This window comes from Monodelphis domestica, chromosome 6 (assembly GCF_027887165.1).
Source record: "Monodelphis domestica isolate mMonDom1 chromosome 6, mMonDom1.pri, whole genome shotgun sequence".
Lineage (NCBI taxonomy): Eukaryota > Metazoa > Chordata > Mammalia > Didelphimorphia > Didelphidae > Monodelphis > Monodelphis domestica.
This window is the reverse complement of record NC_077232.1, coordinates 295,572,726-295,593,498: the sequence shown is the minus strand read 5'-3', so window position 1 is coordinate 295,593,498 and position 20,773 is coordinate 295,572,726. Positions and strand designations below refer to the sequence as shown.

At 46.0% G+C, this 20,773-nt stretch overlaps 1 protein-coding gene across 8 annotated transcripts in view; it reads left to right on the top strand.

Moving 5' to 3' along the window:
* MTUS1 (microtubule associated scaffold protein 1) overlaps nucleotides 1-20,773 on the top strand; it is a 105,303-nt gene that overhangs the window by 25,538 nt on the left and 58,992 nt on the right. For all 8 annotated transcript variants that reach the window (XM_056803409.1, XM_056803408.1, XM_056803407.1 and 5 more), the window contains 2 exons: nucleotides 10,668-12,906; nucleotides 16,615-16,810. In XM_056803409.1, coding sequence (XP_056659387.1) covers nucleotides 10,843-12,906; nucleotides 16,615-16,810 — 2,260 coding nt within the window. In that variant the 5' untranslated portion in view covers nucleotides 10,668-10,842. The remainder of the gene's footprint in view (nucleotides 1-10,667; nucleotides 12,907-16,614; nucleotides 16,811-20,773) is intronic.

The following is a 20,773-nucleotide window of genomic DNA, read 5'->3' as shown; positions in this document are numbered from 1 at the left end:
TTTACATCTGAGGAGGTCCAGGGAGGTTAGGAGAATTGCTCAGGGTCACCCAGGCAGTACCAGGCCCAGGGACTCTCCCTCCTGGCTTGTTGCTTCTCTTAGAGAAAGCAGCCTCAGCTTTACTGTTCAACTAAGTTCAAGCATCACCATCTCCTTCATGCCCGGGAGAGGCAGGACGGGTCAGACTATACAGCTGGACCCAACAAAGTGCAGCCCACTTTTGCAGTTCTGAAGTCCTGCTCAGAACTCTTCTCTGTGAATCTGTAAAATAAGGTTGGGCCAGGTGGTCCATCTGGGTAGTTAACTTGGCTCTCCTCTCTGAGACAAATATGGGCCAGACACAAAAAATGAGCCTAGCCTTGAGGGCCTTCTGTTCTCCTGCCTCAGCATTGGGGAGCTATTGTCATTGATTAGGGATACGGTCTGGCCTCCAGCCAACCACATGTGGCATCATGGAGAGGTGGGTGGGAGACCTTGGACTGTGCTGGGCAAACCCCACGTTCCTTCCTTCTCCCCTCTTTCCCCAGACTTCCTTAGAGTGCTCTTCCACATCTTTTCTTTGCTTCATTTATTCATTTATTTATTTATTTATTTCAGAAAAAAGTGGCTTTGGGATCACATTTAGAAAAGGGAATGATAAATATACAAGAAACATTGTGTGTATTACAGAATGATTAGAACAGAATACGATCACATATCATTAGTACAGTGGGCTTATTCAAGCTTTGCTTCGATGGTGTGTCTATTAGCTCAGTTCCATATCACTTCACCTGAGTACAATCTAGTTAATTTTTTTTTGCCTTTTATTAAGTCCATCTGGGGCTGTGTATCCCTCCCTCTTAGAGGAGCATCTGGTGGTCCTTCTGTGGCAATGTTGATTCTGAGTCATGAAAACATGGGTTTAAAGGCTGCCTCTGGGAACTTGTTAGCTGTGTGATCATGATGGTGAAGATGGGTGGGTGGGAGAGGAATAGGCATTTATTAAGCAGCTACTGTGTGCCTAGGACAGTGCTATGTGCTTTACAATCATTATCATTAAATTCTCACACCACCCGTGGTACGAATATTTTTCCTATTTTATAGGTGAGAAAAGGGAGGCAGACAGATTTAAACATCTTGCCCTGGGTCTGGGAGCTAGAAAACTGGCTGAAGCTCCAGGCCTAGGTCACTGTCCACTATGACGCCACCTAGCCTCCTCTGTTGGACTGACACAACCTACCAGTCTCAGTTCTCATCCATAAAATGGGGATAATCTTTTGTGAGGCTCCCCTGAGTTCCATTATAAATGCACCGAACATTTCAAAGGCTTGGTGAATGCTCCTTGTTGCCAGGAGGGTAAAGACACCTCTCAGACCCAGCACGGGTGCTCCAAATGGAATTTTGGTAGGAAAAGGGAGAGGAAAGCCCCAGCATATAAGCTACTGCCAGAAAGAACACCAGTACAGGGGCAGAGGAAGGGAGACTGTTAATACGCTGAGAGGGCCTGTGAGGCTGGGTCTCTCCAAAGAGGAAGAAGGAAAGGAGGGTTTATGATTTATAATTATAATATTTATATAGCATGTAATATATAATATTTATACTGGTGTTAGCCCTGCTAACAGCTGTCCTGGTCCTCAGGGGCCTTGGGGATGTGGGGAGGAGTGGTGGTAGGAGTGGCTTTCCCCAAGGTGCCTAGCCCTGGGACCTCCTTGATGCTCTGTGAGCATCTACTCTCAGGAGGCCCTTCATCAGTGTCCACTTAGACTGCCTCTGTACTGCAGACACCTCACACAGACCAGGCCAGGGTAGTTGCTGACCCATAAGGACTCAGGCCCAGGGGTCCAAAGAGAGGTCCTTCTGGAGCCACCTCAAAGCTTCTGGGTGACGTCTCACAAGATGGCCTGAGAGTTCAAGCAGAAGAAAATTATTTAGAATTAAAACAAAATAAAAGGAGAAAGACCCCTCTGAGCAGGTCATCAGAACTAGAAACATGGGCTGTCTGCCTGGGAATCCACACACAGCCATCATTTAATAGAAGAGGCAACTAGACGCAGGAACTGCTTTCCCCTTACCACAAGTGGGGCTGGAAGAGCGCTCCCTGGCTATCTCTCCATCCATCCTTCCCTCCCTCTGGTGGTGGGTGTGGAGGTTGTCGAAGGCCTTCGGCGTTCTTGTGCTATGGCTCTGCTGAAAGTGGAGTCTCTTTCCTGGACCCTCCTGTGATAGAAAGTCCCTTCAATTGGGAAGTGTTGGGGGGAAAGCTTTCCAGTCACCAGCAGGAAAAGTGGGTAACCCTCAGGAGAAAGTCTTTTCCCACCTTCTGTCTTTGGCTTCTCAAGACTGAGGGAGACCAACTCCTCTACCAGCCAGGGTCTTCTCCTCCTCAAGATTCCAATCCCTTGGGGCCCCTCCCCCATCGAGGTGATCAGTTTCACACACTCTTCAGCCTGGTACTTTTCTTTAGTGCCAACCTCTGTCACACTCCTCTAGTTCCTTCTCCTGGCCTGGGAATCCCACAATGATATCTGTTGTGCTCCTGAGTGAATAAAACCTAGACATCTCAAGGAGCCCATTGAGGGGAGAGCTGGTGTGAACAAGACTTGGATCACCCTCTGAGCCCACCGGAGGTAGGTAGTAGGAGGTGTGAGAACTGCCTTTGGTGCCTGGCCTTCACCTCTTTGGGACTCCTCCCCTCCTCTCCACAATAAGAATTGTAGAGTCTGTGTGACTCCATTTGGGGTTTTCTTGGCAAAGATCCTGGAGTGGTTGGCCATTTCTTCCCCAGCTCCGTTTGCAGATGAGGAAAATGAGGCAAACAGGGTGAAGCAAGTTGCCCAGGGCCCTGAAGCTTCTGTCTGAGGTTGGATTTGAACTTATGAAGATTTCTTCCTAATTCTGAGCCCATTGGACCACCTAAAACTCTGGATTTAAGATCTTTTGAACTTGTAAATTGGGGGCTTGAAACACTGCCTTGGATTGTGTTGGTGTTACCTTGAAAGCCTCTTCCCATGAGGACAGAGGCCTTCACCTCCAGTCTTGTGTCTCAATGATCTGAAAACACTTAAAGACCCTCTGTGTGCCAGGCACGGTGCTGAGCCCAAAGGCTATGAGGAGCCCCCAGTCCAGGAGTGAGTACCAGGCAGCGGCTGGCTGGGAGTTCTCTGGTTTGGGAGTAGATGGAGGTGGAGTTGAGAAGGGGGACCTCTGACCCATAAACTAAGGTTTTATAGGGTCGATCCCTGGCCTGGCATGCGACCCAGGAGTAAGGTATATTAAGTAGAAATTGTAAAAGGTCATTACTTCAAGTCTGCATTTGCCTTCTGAATGATTAAAAAACCACCTAAGTGTCTCACCCCTGTTGCCATCTATTTCAAAAGACATTAAACCCTCTCTGATGGCTGTGTTTTCTCCTGAGTCACATGGATGCTGGCAAGTAATTAGGCTTTTAGGAAATTAGAAAGGAGGCAGACTCATTTAGATTTGTTTCTTGAGGGGTAAGGCATGCAGGTCTTCCAAAGCTGGGTCAACCTGTTCTGTTTGCCCCCAGGTGGGTTGTGGTAACTCAGGAGTGTGGGCAGCAGGCTTGAGGTGGAGTTGTGAAACCAGGGTGGTGTGGTATGACTGGGGAGGCTGATTGACTGCCCGGGGCCACTGGCTGTGCTAAGGCTTGCTAGCTTTCACTGGTCCTTCTTGAATGTGGGCCTGACCCAGGCACTGGGGAGCATGTCAGCCTGACCTGGACTCCCCAAGGAAAGACTCAGAAATAGCACCCATAAAATTATGCTTCAATGACCTGCTTTCAGACTCATCCTTGCTTTCTCTGGAGGTGGATACTAGCATTTTTCATTAGTCCTTCTGGATAGCCTTGGATCATTGTCTTGAGCAGAATAGCAAAGTCATTCATAGCTGATCATCTTACAATATTGCTGTGACTGTGTACAGTATTGGCTTGGTTTTGCCCACTTCACTTTGTATCAGTTCATATAAATCTTCCCAGGTTTCTCTGAAACCATTCCCCTTCTCATTCTTTATAATACAAGAGTATTCCATTATAATTATGTGCCAGGACTTGTTCAGCCATTCCCAAATTGAGGGATATTGTGGAAGAGACATGAAGTATCCCCTAGATTTCTACTTTTTTTTGCTGCCACAAAAAGGGCTGCTATCAATATTTTTTGTACATATGGGTCTTTTCCCTTTCCCTTTGATCTCTGTGCCATACAGACTTAGTAGTGGCTTTGCTGGGTCAAGAGTATACAGCCCTTTGGGCATGATTCCAAATTGTTCTCCAGAATGGATCTTAGATCAGTTCACGGCTCCACCAGCAGGGCATTAATGTCCTAATTTTTCCACATTTCCTCCAATATTTGCCATTTTTTTCTTGTCATATTAAACAATCTAAAAGATGTGGGGTAGTACCTCAGATGTTTTAACTTGCATCTCTGTAATCAATAGTGATTTAGGGCATTTTTCTCAAGATAGTTTTGATTTATTCTTTTGAAAACCACCTATTCATATGCTTTGACCATTTATCCGTTGGGGAAATACTTGCATTCTTATAAATTTAATTCAGTTTTCTATAGACTTGAGAAATGAGACTTTTTTTTGGAAAATTTTATTTAGTCAATTTAGAACATTATTCCTTGGTTATAAGAATCATATTCTTTCCCTCCCTTACCTCTCCCCACCCCTTCCCCTAGGCGATGCACAATTCCACTGGGTTTTACATGTATCATTGATCTGAACCTATTTCCATGTTGTTGATGTTTGCACTAGGATGATCATTTAGAGTCTACATCCCTAGTCATATCCCCTCAACCAATGCATTGAAGCAGTTGTTTTTCTTTGGTGTTTTTACTCCCACAGTGTTTCCTCTGGATGTAGATAGTGATTTTTCTTGTAGGTTCCTCCAAGTTGTTCAGGATCACTGCATTGCCACTAATGGAGAAGTCCATTACATTTGATTGTACCACAGTGTGTCAGTCTCTGTGTACAATGTTCTCCTGGTTCTGCTCTTCTCACTCTGCAATAATTCCTGGAGATCATTCCAGATCACATGGAATTCCTCCAAGAAACAAGACTTTCATTAGAGATACTTACTGTAAAAAATTCTCCCATTTTCCTGCTTTCCTTCTAATCTTGGCTGCATTGGTTTTGTTGGTGCAAAAACTTTTAATGTAATCAGAATGAGGCATTTTACTTCTTGAGTCCTCTCTCTTGTTTGATCATAAATTCTTCCCTTATGCATACAGCTGATGGGTAAACTTTTCTATGTTCCTGTTCCCCTAATTTGCTTATGACATTACCCTTTATGTCCAAATGATACACTCATTTTGACCTTGCCTTGGATTTATTTATTTTTTATATGGTCAATTTCAAACATTATTCCTTGGTTACAAAAATCATATTCTATTCCTCCCTCCCCTCCCCCCACCATTCCTGTAACCAATGTGCAATTCCACCGGGTATTACATGTGACCTTAATCAGAACCTATTTCCATGTTGTTGATGTTTGTATTAGGATGTTCATTTAGAGTCTATATCCTCAATCATAACCCCCTCCCTCCATCCATGTATTGAAGCACTTGTTTTTCTTCAGTGTTTTTACTCCCACAGTTTTCCCTCTGAATGTAGATAGTGTTCTTTCTCATAGATCCCTCTGGGTTATTCATGATCACTGCATTGCCTCTAATGGAGAAGTCCATCACCTTCGATTGTACCACAATGTATCAGTCTCTGTGTCCAATGTTCTCCTGGTTCTGCTCCTTTTGCTCTGCATCACTTCCTGGAGGTCATTCCAGTCTCCATGGAATTCTTCCACTTTATTTCTTTGAGTACAAAAGTATTCCAAAACCAACATATACCACAATTTGTTCAGCCATTCCCCAATTAAAGGGCATCCCTTCATTTTCCAATTTTTTGCCACCATAAAGAGCATAGCTATGAATATTCTTATACAAGGCTTTTTCCTTATTATCTCTTTGGGGTACAAACCCAGCAGTGCTATGGCTGGATCAAAGGGTAGGCAGTCTTTTAGTGCCCTTTGGGCATAGTTCCAAATTGCCCTCCAGAATGGTGGTTAGATTAATTCACAACTGCACCAGCAATGCATTAATGTACCGACTTTGCCACATTCCCCTCCAGCATTCATTACTTTACTTTGCCCTTATGTTAGCCAATCTGTGTGAGGTGATACCTCAGACTTGTTTTGATTTGCATTTTTCTGATTATAAGAGATTTAGAATTCTTTTTCATGTGCTTATTAATAGTTTTGATTTCTTTAACTGAAAATTGCCTATTCATGTCCCTTGCCCATTTATAATTGGAGAATGGCTTGATTTTTTTGTACAATTGGTTTAACTCTTTATAAATTTGAGTAATCAGGCCTTTGTCAGAGGTTTTTGTTATGAAGATTATTTCCCAATTTGTTGCTTCCTTTCTAATTTTGGTTGCATTGGTTTTGTTTGTACAAAACCTTTTTAATTTGATGTAATCAAAATTATTGATTTTACATTTTGTGATTTTTTTTTCTAGCTCTTACTTGGTTTTAAAGTCTTTCCTTTCCCAAAGATCTGACATGTATACTATTCTGTGTTCACCTAATTTGTGTTCACCTAATCCTTCTTTATATTGAGGTCATTCACCCATTCTGAGTTTAGCCTGGTGTAGGGTGTGAGGTGTTGATCCAAACCTAATCTCTCCCCCACTGTCTTCCAATTTTCCCAGCAGTTTTTTTTTTTAATCAAATAGTGGATTTTGGTCCCCAAAGCTGGGATCTTTGGACTTATCATAGACTGTCTTGATGAGGTCACTTACCCCAAGTCTATTCCACTGATCCTCCTTTCTGTCTCTTAGCCAGTACCATATTGTTTTGATGACCACTATTTTATAGTATAGTTTGAGATCTGGGACTGCAAGACCACGTCTTTCTTCACATTCTTTTTTTCATTATTTCCCTGGATGTCCTTGATCTTTTATTATTCCAAATGAACTTTGTTATGTTTTTTTCCTAATTCAGTGAAACAGTTTTTTGGTAGTAGTTCGATGACTATGGCACTAAATAAGTAAATAAGTTTGGGTAGGATGGTCATTTTTATTATGTTAGCTCGTAATGTTTTTCCAATTGTTTAGATCTAGTTTTAATTGTGTGGAAAGTGTTTTGTTGTTGTGTTCATATAATTCCCATGTTTGTCTCAACACAAAGATTTCTAAGTATTTTATATTATCTAGGGTGATTTTAAATGGAATTTCTCTTTCTAATTCTTGCAGCTGTGATGTGTTGGAGATATATAGAAATGCTGATGACTTATGAGGGTTTATTTTGTAACCTGCAACTTTGCTAAAGTTGTTGATTATTTTCACTAGCTTTTTAGTTGATTCTCTGGGATTCTTTAAGTAAACTGTCATATCATCCGCAAAGAATGATAGCTTGGTCTCCTCTTTGCCAATCCTAATACCTTCAATTTCTTTTTCTTCTCTAATTGCTACTGCTAGTGTTTCTAGGACAATGTTAAATAATAGCGGTGATAATGGGCATCCTTGTTTCACACCTGATCGTATTGGGAAGGCTTCTAGTTTATCTCCATTGCAGATGATGTTGACTGGTTTTAGATAAATACTGTTTATTATTTTTAGGAAAGACCCTTCTATTCCTTTACTTTCTAGTGTTTTCAATAGGAATGAGTGTTGTCTTTTGTCATAGGCTGTTTCTGCATCTATTGAGATAATCATGTGACTTTTGCTGGTTTGCTTGTTGATATGGTCAATTATGTGGATGATTTTCCTAATATTGAACCATCCTTGCATTCCTGGTATAAATCTCACCTGATCATAGTGAATGACCCTTCTGATCACTTGCTGGAGTCTTTTTGCTAGTATCCTATTTAAGATTTTTGCATCTATGTTCATTAAGGAGATTGGTCTGTAGTTTTCTTTCTCCGTTTTTACCCTGCCTGGCTTTGGAATCAGTACCATGTTTGTGTCATAAAAGGACTTTGGTATAACTCCCTCTTTGCTTATTATGTCAAATAGTTAGTATAGTATTGGGATTAGCTGTTCTTTGAATATTTGATAGAATTCACTTGTGAATCCATCAGGCCTTGGGGATTTTTCCTTGGAGTTCTTTGATGGCTTGTTCAATTTCTTTTTCTGATATGGGGTAATCTATTTCTTCCTCTGTTAATCTAGGCAATTTAAATTGTTGTAAATATTCATCCATATCACCTAGATTGGCATATTTATTGCCATATAATTGGGCAAAATAGTTTTTAATGATTACCTTAATTTCCTCTTCATTGGAGGTGAGGTCTCCCTTTTCATCTATGATACTGTTAATTTGGTTTTCTACTTTCCTTTTTTTTATTAGATTGACCAGTACTCTGTCTATTTTGTTTGTTTTTTTCAAAATACCAGCTCCTAGTCTTATTTATTAGTTCAATAGTTCTTTCACTTTCGATTTTATTAATTTCTGCCTTAATTTTTAGCATCTTTAATTCAGTTTTCTTTTGGGGATTTTTAATTTGTTCACTTTTAAGTTTTTTGATTTGTATGTACAATTCATTGACCTCTGCCCTCCCTAATTTGTTAATATATAAACTCAAGGATATAAATTTCCCCCTGAGTACTGCTTTGGCTGCATCCCATAGATTTTGAAAGGATGTTTCATCATTGTCATTTTCTAATTGTTTCTATGATTTGTTCTCTAACTGATTTTGGAGAATCATATTGTTTAATTTCCAATTAATTTTTTATTGGGCTCTCCATGTACCTTTACTAATAATTATTTTTATTGATTTAAGATCTGAAAAGGTTGCACTTATTATTTTTGCTTTTCTTCATTTGTTTTCCATGCTTTTATGACCTAGTACATGGTCAGTCTTTGTGAATGTACCATGTACTACTGAAAAGAAGTTGTATTCCTTTTTGTCCCTATTTATTTTTCTCCATATATCTATTAACTCTAATTTTTCTAGGATTTCATTCACATCTCTTACCTTTCTTATTTATTTTTTGATTTGATTTATCTAAATTTGATAGTGGTTGATTCAGGTCTCCCACTAGTATAGTTTTACTATCTGTTTCCTCCTTCAGTTCCACTAGTTTCTCCTTTAGAAATTTAGATGCTATATCATTTGGTGCATACATATTTCCTCATTGTCTATACTCCCTTTTATCAGGATGTATTTACCTTCCCTATCCCTTTTAATCAGATCTATTTTTACTTTGGCTTTGTCAGATACCATGATAGCAACTCCTGCCTTCTTTCTATCAGTTGAGGCCCAATTGGTTTTGCTCCAACCTTTAATTCTAACCTTGTGAGTGTCTACCCGCCTCAGGTATATTTCTTGTAGACAACGTATGGTAGGATTTTGGATTCTAACCCACTCTCCTATTTGTTTTTGTTTTATGGGTGAGTTCATCACATTCACGTTCAAGGTTATGATTGTCACTTGTGTATTCCCCAGCATTTTGATATCCTCTCCTAGTTCTGTCCTTTATTCTTTTTCTATATCCTTTTAAACCAGTGGTTTACTTTTAATCATTCCCCCTAATCCCTTCCCTTCATATGCTTCCCTTTTTGGCCCCTCCCTTTTTGTTCCCTTCTTGCTTTTTTTAGGGTCTGTTAAGTTCCCTCTCCCCTTGTTTTCCCTTCTCCCTTACCCTGTAGGATAAGATAGAACTCAAGACCCCAGTGAATTTAGATGCTCTTCCCTCTCAGAATTGATTTCACTGAGAGTAAGGTTCATGTATTACCTATTAGCACTCTCTTCCTCTCCTTCTTATAAGAGTATTCTTCCCCTCCCCTTCCCATGTGGATCTTTGTGCGATAAAGATTATCCTATAGCCCAGAGGGAGGAGACCAAGGGCCCCAGGGATGGCAGAGTGGGAGAGCCCGAGCATAGAGGCCAGTTAGGTGGGAGGAGGTGCAGACTAGACTATGGGGGCCTGGAGCCAGACTGGACTTAGCCAGGGCTTTCAGTGGTGACCTAAAGAGAGAGTCTTGGTTCTGAAAGGCAGCTGGGAGCTGCTTCAGACTGGACCATGTTGTATTTTGTTTCCCAGAGTCTTTTTGGCTTCATGTCTTCTGTTTCCCTTGTCTTCTGGACCTTTCAGAAGTCTCTTTTGCAGAAGTGCATTTTCCTCGGGTGCCTTGGGGTTCAGTGACACTGGACACCAGGGTTTATTTACTTAGTTATTTGTCAAGTTGATTCCACTCTGGGCTACAAATTCTCCCTCTAGGGTGGTCCTTCACAAAGGACTCTGGTCTGTGGGACTCTTTTTTGGAGGAGGAGCAGGGTGGGTAGGATTGAGAGTTTCACCAAATCCTTGCCTTGAATATGCTGGTAACTGTCATTAGCTTCCAAGACCCAAATGAGAACGTGGGTGGGTAGGGGAAAGCCTGACTGCTTCCTGGGTACACACTCCTGTAACAGCTCCCGTGATCATTTGGGTTTCCAGGTCCCAGGGTGATCTCCAAGTGTGCCTGGTGGGGCTCTCTCTCCTGGTCCTCCCTCCCCATGGGGGGAATGGAGCCCTGGAAGGGGTGTGGGTCAGAAATGTGTTAATAAAGTCTTAGATGAGCGAGGTTTTGTTTCCAAGCATGAGTCTTCAGCGGACAGGCATTGCCAAGTTGGGATGAGTAATTCTCTGACACTGAACTGACTCTGAGGCTTCTTTCTTTATTTTAGGAAGCAAGGTGTGTTCCCCTTTCTGGTAAACGGCAGACGGAGAGCCATGGCCTGCCCGGCTTAGGATGGAAGTCTTGGGAAGATCAGGAGACTTTGGGGTGCTGACTTTTCTTCTTCTACCCGGAGGCATTTTGTATGGGGAAATAAAGGAACTGGTCGGAAAGGTTAGCCCAGAATGAATGATCAGAATTCGGAAGAGAAAGCACAAGATGGTACCCAGCTGGCCTTATTTCGAGGGGAAAAGCATGGCAGTGAGTTGGTGCTTGAAGGAACATCGGCCTTCGTTCATGCACGCTGGGAGTCTGCCCCATGCCACGGCACACAGGACGTTCAAGAAGCCCATCTGCACCTGGTGGGGACCGCTGGGGAGAGGACTTGCATAACCGATTCATGTACCAAAGTGCTTGCTGTTCAGAGCCCTGCCAGGGAGGAAGATGGTATCCATCTGGAGGCTCTGCCTCCATCCACGCCACCAGTGACGCGTGGTGAGGACCCCCCACGAGGGCAGTCCTGGGTGAGGGCTGAGATGGGCCAGTTGGAGCCAGAATGCCAATATAGCAGTGCCCATTCCCTCCTTTCTGTCGCCCAGCCTTCCAGGGTTCAGCCCTCAGGGCCCAGGGAGTGGAGCTGCGACAGTGGAGAAGCTAAGGGGACGATGGGCCAGGCTGTCCTCAACCTGGAAGAAGGATGGGCCATGAAGGGAGATGGCCAGGGCCCCGTGGCTACGCCTGACCCCCCAGATGCCTGCCAGCCTTCAGATGCCCTGAGAAGCCAGCCCCAAACTGGGCTCCCGTGTGGGAAGGTTCCAGGAACCACTTCCTGGTCTTCTGAGACATGTGGAAGAGATGAGAACTTGGGCACCTCTTGCCAGGAGCCTTCTGAGGTCTCCAACACCACGTGTCTGGTTATCTCGGACGCGGCAGCCATGCAGACAGATGTCATTATGGATGAGGAGAGCCCGCAGTCCTCAGAGGAGATGCTGTCTGCTCTCCCCAATGGTTTCAAGCAGGAAATTATCCAAGGAGAGTCAGGCCAAGCCCCAGGGCCAGGGTTGGAAGGTTCTAGTGCTTCCTGTACATCTTTGATGGAAAAAGCTTTTGGTGTGCAGAAAGACCAACCAAATGCTGAATCCACTTCGCAGATCTCTTGTGGGCCGGATGTGCCACCACTGGCTGAATGCCCAGAGGATGGGCCACCTTTTGGTGACCCTGTGAAACCAGCGTGCCGGCCAGATCGACTCAATGAGACGGTCACTCTTGATGGCAGCGTGGCTGTCAGAAGCCATCCTGTGGCAAGCCCACTGGTGGGAAGCCATCCACCGGGCTGGGAAGTGGCCCCATCTTTGGGGTCTGTGAGGGAGGTGGGGGATAGAGCTCCCACCCCTAGTGACACTGGTTATCTGTCGCCAGCTCTCCCGGGATGCCCCAATGAGACTTTTTCTGTCTTGTCTTCTAAGAAATCTGCGGAGAGACCTTCTGAACCAGGAAAAAACACCCAAGAGGGCGTCAGAGTCTCCAGCAGGAAACTGGCCCCCATGGAGGCGCTAAAACCCACCCTGGGCAACGCCTTGGAAAAACCAGCGGCCAAGCCTCCTGGGACCCTGGCAGGAGGCAGCGTCCACAAGACGGAGAGAATCAGCTATCCCACACCCAATTACAAGAACGTCAAAGGCAAGGTCATGTCCCGTGCCGGGGTGCAGCCCCGAGAGCCTGGGGCCGGGCCCAGAGCATCCTTCGGACCCCTGCCGCCCCCCGCGCCCCCCTCGAAGGGCAGCAGCAGCAGCAGCAGTGGAAGCAGCGGCGGCGTGCCGAGGAGAGCCGAGCTGAAGGCTGATGCCAAAGCAGAGATCCTCGTGAGGAGTAGGAGCCACGAGCAGCATCTCCTGAAGCTCTTCACCAGCCCGGGTGTGCATGTCCCAACACATTCCAGAGGCGCTTCCCACAAGACGACAAGAGCCCCGCATGGAGGAGGCGGTCCTAGAGCCGGTCTGCCCAAGTCAGGGCGCCTGCCCGGGGCTGGGAGCAGAGCCATGGGGCCCCACAAGGGTGCAGGGACCCCAAACACCCTCCTGAGAGCCACGGAATCTGCCCTGCAAGGGCCTCGAGCCCCTGCCCACAACGGAGCTAGCACCGCAGCGGACAGGAGGAAGAGCAGAGACAGAGATGTGGGGGTGTCCCTGGGCTCCCTGGAAGGGCAGAAGGACATGGCCAGCACCCCATCGGCCTGCAGCCCGGTCCTGGTAAGTGTGGCTTGGGCCTGGTTTGGGGGGGATTGAGATGGGGTTAGCCTGGAAACAGCTCCCAAGGCATTGGGGGCACCCCTGCCATTGGGAAGATGGCATGACTTCTACATGAAGGTGCATTTGGGCTTTGGAGGGTTCTTAGTGTGTCTGTCAGCCAGTCAGCAAAGTGCTGGAGCTGATTTCAAAGCCACTTCCTAGTTATGTCCCCTAGCCTAGCCTGGCAGAGCTCAGTTTCCTCATCTGTAAAATGGGGGCAGTAATTCCTGAATTACTACCTTACAGGTTGGTTCGGAGGGGTTTGCAAACTTGAACAGCTGTAGATGTGTCTGTTGTTTGTGAGATCAGAGGGTTTTCTGTCCGAGGCTGTTGGGTAGCCGAGAAGCCTAGAATATTAGGGCTGTGGAGGCTCCTCTGGGCTCCGAGGGAGGGAGATGAGAGCCAAGGAGGGCCACCAACCTGCTGGACTTGGCACCAATTTGTAGTTCTCTCCCCAGGACCTGCCGCTATAGCGAACCTCTTCCGGTGTGGACTGGAGGGCCAGCCGCCAGGGTCAGCCACCTCAGGAGGAGGAGCCCTTGGCTGACACTGGGGGCTTGGGATCAGTGTTCTGGGGACCCAAGAGGGCAAACACGAACACAAATAGTAACTGTATTAGCAAACACTCTGTCAAATGAGATTTTATTGTCTCCCGATTACATGCAACAATTTTTAACATTTATTTTTTAAAAGTTGGAGTCCCAGACTATGTGCATCCCCTCCCCTCCCTCCTTGAGAGGGCAAGCAATTTGATGTGGATTATCCATATATCCTCTCATTTGAACTCCTCCACAACCCTGGGAGGCAGGCAGGCAGGAAGGCGTTATTTTTCTTCCCATTTTACAGTTGAAGAAACTGAAGCAAATGGGTTAATTGACTTGCCTAGGGTCACCCAGCTAAGTGTTTGAGGCAGAATTTGAACTTGGATCTTCCTGATTCAGAGCCTTCTTGACCCTAACCACCACACCACCCAGCAGCAAATGAACAAAGAAGTGCTGGAGGCAGTAACAGGTTCCCAGGGTCCTCAGCATTGAGGGGAGGCACAGCTAGAACCTAGCAAATTTTTTTTTTGTTTCTCTCTTCTCCCCCTCTCTGCTTTTCCTCTTGTCTCTGTCTGTCTCTGTCTCTCTTTTTTTCACTCTTATTTTCTGCCTTAGTATCAATTCTAAGACAGAGGAGTGGTTGAGTGACTTGCCTAGCGTCACACAAATAGGAAGGGTCTGAGGACCAGATTCATAGAAGGATGTTTTCCCACTGGATTTGCTAGCAGACATTTTTTGGATATCTTAGGTAGGTTTGGCCCCCTGGTTGCCATAGAAAGAAGTCAGGTGCAAATTCTACCTCTGCTCCGTGTGAATAATTCTTCTCCTTGTCCCTACTAAGCCCCAGTGTTCTCCTTGTAACAATGGGCATCCAGATATTTCCTTAGCTTCTACCATCTTTCAGTCAGCCCAAGCATTGATGAAGCACCTCCTTGTGTGCCAGAGTAGCAGATGAGAGTCCTCAGGGTTGGATGGCGGAGACAGCAGGCAAGTGCCTGTGTGCATGCAGGGGAGGAGCTTAGCAGCAGGCCACTGGAAAGGGCCAACCCAAGAAGGGCCTCTTGGCCCTTTTAGGTCATTGCTTTTGCTGGCTGCCTCCAGGTTTCCCTGCTTCTGTTGAAGGCTCTGGGATTCTTCTAGGCCCGGGGGAGGGGGGGGAAAGTGGAGCCCTCCAGTGGACCAAGAACCCACTGGGTGGCCAGACCCACTGAGGAGGGGCTGGTGGTTGGCAGTCAGCTTTAAGGAAGGCCCTAGTGGCGTGCCTCAGGACTCTGTTGTTTGGGAAGGTCTTAGATGGCTTTTGCCCATAACCCAGAGCTGGGGGAGATGATTAGCATGTTCCATGTTGGAACTAAGATTCCAAAAGATGCCCAGGATGAAATGGAATGGAAAGAAATAGAAAATCCTGGCTTTACATTTGAGGAATCATTGGATGTATATACTTGGGGGCACAGGAGAATAGGGGTGGGCAGAGTCTCGTTGGGACCATTCAGACAGCCAACTGGTGAAGTTTCTTTGCTGGCTTTGCCTCTCTTGAACTTTAGCCTTCTAAAAGCCTGTTGGGTCTTGGCTGAGTGACTAACTGAGCCTTGTTGGGCTGTTCTAGAGCCTGAGGAAGGAGAGGGGGACCCAGCTGCGAGATGGTCCTGGCCCTGGGGGATGTGCTGGCCTCCCATCTTTCTTTGTAGGACTGGAGGCTTTGTCACTCAGAACATAGCTTGATATCATGAGAGTTGATACTAAGACAGAAAGTAAGAGTGAAAGGGAGAGAGAGGCAGAGGGAGAGAGGGAGGGAGAGACACCTTGTGTGTAAGGGAAGAACAAGATAGGGAAATTTGTCAGTTGTCGACCATCTGAAGAATGGGGGTTCAGGAACTTGCCCCCTAAATTTGAAGGCAGAAGATCTCCTCCTCTGGGTCCTGATGCTTCTCCCCATCCCTCCTCAGCCAGCATTTATTGCATGAAATGCTCCAGGTCCTGAGATGTGGCCTTACCTTCTTGTCTGTGTTTCAGGTTATGAGATCAGAACTGACCTCTAGTCCTTTCTCCTCTCCTACTCTGACACACTGTCGATGGATACATGAGGCTGGCCCTGTGTTGCTCATTTGAAAGGGTCTTTGACCTGAGTGGAGGACTTAGGGGATCAGGGTTAGGAACCCTAGACTTGAATCCAGCTCCCTCATTTGACAGATGAGGAAACTGAGTCACAGACAATTTGAGGGACTTGGTCTGTATCCCCTAGCTAGTGAGTGTCTGAGGCAGGATCTGAAGCCATGTTTCCTTGACTCTTGAGTCCACTGTGCTGCCCATCCTGCTAGAACCCTCCAGGTGTGTGTATGTGTGTTGGACAGTCCAAAGGTTGCAGAGTGTGGCATTTGGACTATTCACTTAATGGAACAACATCTGTTAGTGCCCCTGCGGGAGGAGGCGGCAATGGCTGCATTCTTTGTTTTAAGTCAGAAATCCAAATTTCCGTTTATGAGATTGTTTGTCTGCTTCTTGCCAAACTGAATAAATAGTTCCCTGAGATTTTCAGGCTTAAGCTGGCTTTCTTCCTTTGAAGAGAAGTCATGGCCAGGAGGTAGCCTGGGTTCAGGTCCTTCTCTCAGCCTTGCCCACTCGCGTGTTGGGCCTGGGTGACGCACCTAGATGACTTTGGAGAGCCTTCCATGAGGAGGTCTCCTCCCTGAGCCCTTGCCTGCAGGCCTGCACCTGCTCCCCCACCAGGTCATTTCCGCCATTCTCTCCATCAGAGGCTCCCAGATTGGGTCAAGGCCAGTAAAACAGCTTTGCTCTCCAGAACAGAAGGTCCCTGCCATTGCCTCTTAGGATTAAGGAGTCCCCTACATGTAACCGTCAAGTTTCTTATAAATCTGAGACTTAGAGAGCTTCAGTGATTTCTCCAAGGCTCCAAGGGAGGGACAGGATTTGACCTCAGATCCTCTGGCTCCTGCTTTCAGTCACATTTTTATTTTTAGGTTTTTTTCCCTTTAAAAAGATTGTTTTATTTAACAAATTTCTGTTTATTTCCCAAGTATCAACTGTTAGGAAACAAAAGAAGATGGGTCCGATGATGAGGGGTCCGATGATGAGGAGTCCGATGAGTGTTTTTCCTGTTTTCTCATAGGCCTCTACACCGAAATCTCTGCCTGTGGTGTGCAGAAGGGCATCCAAGCATGACCCCTTGGGACTGAGTAAAATACCCGTCCCCAAAATGAAAGTCTGGCCTTTGGTTTCCTGCCAGAGGCGAAGCACGGAGCCCAGGAATTTCCATCCCGAGGGAGCCTTATCCCCCCGGAGAACAAAGCGTGTATCCATTTCTGGTAAGAATCCGCAGCCTCCACATCCCTGGGGCTGGCCGGAGCTGGGGAACGCTCTAGCCCGACCTCTTGCTTCCCTGGGTGATGTGACTGACGTGTTTCTCTCTGAAGGCTCAGCTGTTCTTATGGCAAACTTGGAAAATGCCAGCCAAGTACGTTCTCTATTTTTGGCCGCTCTCTGGAATCTCATCCGTCTCTCTCCACCAGTGCAGCCTCTGTGTAGACGTCTAGTCTTAGAGAGTTTCCATGAGAACCAGGAGGGGAAATCAAGTTGGCCAGGGTCACGGAGCCACTATGTGCTGGGGGGAACCCTTGCCTTCAAGGCTGGCTCTCTTGTCTGTGATTCCACATTGTCTCAGAAACAGAGGATGAGAGGCTGGTTCTTGGCTACGCAGGGATGTTTCCTAGACTATGGCCCTTCCTTGTGGCTAATTTGGGAGGTGGATGCTTAAGCAGGAACACCCAGCCTTTTAGATCTGCTCATCGGCAGTCTGACCCTAAATTCGAACTTAGTTCTAGAATTCTGAGGTTAGGTCTCAGATGAAAGGACTCTGAGGGCAGGAGCTGGGAGGAAATGGGCACAGAATAGTAGATTGTCATGATGTGCCAACATCCTCTCTGACTCCCTTTTTACAGAAGAGAGAACTGAGGCCCAAAGACAAGAAGAGGCTTGCCTCTGTGGAGTCTTCTTGGCCATTTCTGGTTGTGAGTGATGGAAACAGTCTTCAGGGCCGAGACCGATCACAGCCTCTTGTGAGGGTGCCAGAGAGCTTTGCATGTGAAGGTCACTGTCTCTGAATGTCCCCAAAGCAAACATGGTAGGAGAAGAAGGGAACCAACCAAATCCCCGCTTGCTACTTCATGCTTGTAGTGACGTGGTCTCCAGCCCACTTGAGAGCATCCCATTGGCCTGGCTTTCTCCTACAGCAAGGAGATGAGGCTGAGCTGTAACAGGACCCCCTCAGCCCATTTGTTGACCTGTTACCATATTCATTCTAAGTAGAATTCCAGAGCATTCGTCTTTGACTATTCCTCATTAGGAGCTCCCGTCACAATGTCTCCCTCTTTTTAAATTGAGTTTCTTTATATTTTGAGTTCTGAGTGGCCTCCTTCCTGTTAAACTGGAAAAAACACAGAACTATTAAACAAAACAGTCAGGAAAAAACCAAGTCTTTAATCGGGAGAGGGATACGGGAGCCTCTTTAAGCCTCCACATAGAGTCACACGCTCAAGGATGCGCCACCGCGCCAGAGGACAGCTCCGACGAACCATGAAAACTGGGGAACTTGTATACCTCTGGGGGACCCGGAGTTGGGCTGATTGGCTTTCCAGTGGCTACCCAGAAAAAGAGGAGCTCTAGGCAGGATTATCAGGGAGAGCTGATGCTGTCCAATGGACACAAAAGGGAAAGATCCAGCCAAGGGCTGGGCCACCTGAGAAAGGGCTTTGACACCATGGGAAGCCTACGAGGACAGAAAGGGTCCTTACCGTCTGGTTGAGTCGGCTAGCTCCATCTAAAGCACGCTAAGGTTTGTTGTTAGTCTGAGTCTGCAGTCTCCCTCTGGAAGAAATCCTCTTGTGACCAGGTCAGACTTGGGGGTCTTTAGATTTCACGCTACTACAAACTTGGGATTTCTGGCTTCCGCGCTGACACTCCCTCCTCTTCCAAGCCCAACCTTGGATAGCAATATGGCGGGATTCCTCACCTTTCTGGGAGTTCTGTTCCAGAGACCCCCACGATAGGCGAAAATCCATGAAGTAGCAGCGTTATATTTATTTTATTACTATATATAGACATTTTAAGGCTCAGTCACTGAGCCAATCAGCGCCTAGGATACAGAACACAGCGCTGTGGTTGGGCATCTTTCTTTCCATCAGCCAATCCACCCTATAGAATTAGATTTAAAAAGCAAACACAAAATCTGTGATACAGTGAAGCCGCGATAAGTGAACTGTGATATAGGGAGAGACGGCTGTGTATGGTGGGACTGTACAAGACGTGCTTCGTGTCTCAGTTCTTTCTGTGGAAGTGGAGGCTTCTTCCTTCGTAGACCCCTTCTAAGTTGACTTGAATATTTATGTCACTCGGAATAGCTCAGGCATTCATGATGTGCTTTTAACCCTAACGTTCTCCGGGCTCTGCTCACTCCACTTTGCCTCAGTTCAGGGAGCTCTTTGCAGGTTTTTCTGCATTCCCCCTGCTCATCATTTCCTCCAGCACGCTGATGTTCCATCCATCACACCCGTGTGCCACAATTTGTTCAGCCTTTCCCCAACGGATGGGGATCTGCTCAACATCCAGTTAGTTCTTTGCCACCAGAAAGAGAGCTGCTGTAAATGGTTTAGAACATCAGGTTCTTTTCCTTTTTCCCAGGAAACAAACCTAATAGTGGTATTGCTGGGAAAAAGGGTATATACAGTAAAAAACAAAAACAACAACAAAAAAACCCCAAACCCCTTATCTTCCTCCTTACACTCAAAACTGAGTTTTGTTCCAAGCCAGAACAGTGGTAAGGGCTAGGCAAATGGGGGTCAAGTGACTTGCCCAGGGTCACACAGCTAGGAAGTATCTGAGGCCACATTTGAACCTAGAACCAGAGCCTTTATAGGCACAGTTTTTCCAACTCTTTAGGTAGCATTCCAAATTCCTCTCTAAAACAGCATCTCTTTCATTGATTAGCCAACTAATTTAGAGTCCATGCCCCTGTTTATTATGTATCATTTGGTAAACTAGGAGAGAAAAAGGCCCTCTTTTCCCTTAAGTGGGAGAAAGCATTTCTCTCTCTATAGAAAAACCCCTAATCTCCTTTGATTAATTTGACATTAGTGACTGACTATATACAATTTATTGACAATGTAACACAAACGTATGAACTGTTTACGTTTTTTTAGCTATAAAGATAAGTTTAAGGCTAGAATTACCTGCAGCCAGCACTGCAGCTGCAAATGACTTCTTATTTGGGGAACACAATTCCATTATTCAGCGCATTCAAAATACCAAAGAATGAGAATTTTTGAAAAAACAGAAACCACATCTCTTCTGTCTTAGAATCGACACTAAGTACCGATTCCAAGGCAGAAGAGCAGTAAGGACGAGGCAGTTGGGTTAGGGACTTGCCCAGGGTCCCACAGCTAGGACACGTCTAAGGCCAGATTTGAACCCAAATCCTCCCAACTCCAGGCTGGTGCTTTATCCACTGAGCTGGTTGCCCCTTCAAGAATCTTTTTTTTGCAACATATAGATGGCTAGAGCTTTCTTTCATCCCTTCATCCTCTTTAAAGTTAAAAAGTTCAGGTTAAAACAACCACCTCCACAACATTCCATTTGGCTCTTAGAGATATGGTTGCAGGATCTGCTATTTCTGTGAGAGAACCTAGTAAAAGGGTGTTAAACCTGTAAAAGCAGGCAAGGCCTCTGAGGACAGCGAAGTCAGAGCCTGCTGGTCACCTGCTGAAAAGACCCGGGAAAGGGTGTCCGTGTGGCCTCTGCTCTGTGGAGAGGAAGGAGAAAGGAGTCTGAGCTGGAAGGGGCTTTGGGGGACATTTGTTTAGTCCAGCCCATCCCTGAGCCCAAATTCTCCTTCAGTGTCCGGGGCAAGACTTTTTCTGAAGCCTGAGGGGGGAACCTCCTTCCCGATGTTGGAGATGCTACTTTGGGACTTTTCCAAAGGCTTTCTGTTGACATCAAGCAGGATAAAGGGCCCGGAGCCACGAAGGACATTTTGGGTCATGGGGCTCGTCAGTAGCAGAGCAGGTCTTCCTTGGACCCTGGCTGTGGGAAACATGAGCGTCCATGCCAATTTGGGCAAGACGAGTGGCTATAATAGCAATGGCGGCTGGAGAATAATATAGTGTATTATTGCCATAATTATTTGCTGTCTTTTTCTCAGACAAGTTCCACTCCCCTTTCTGGGCCTCAAATTTTTCCTCTAGAAAATGAGCAAATTGGACTAGGTGGACTCCAAG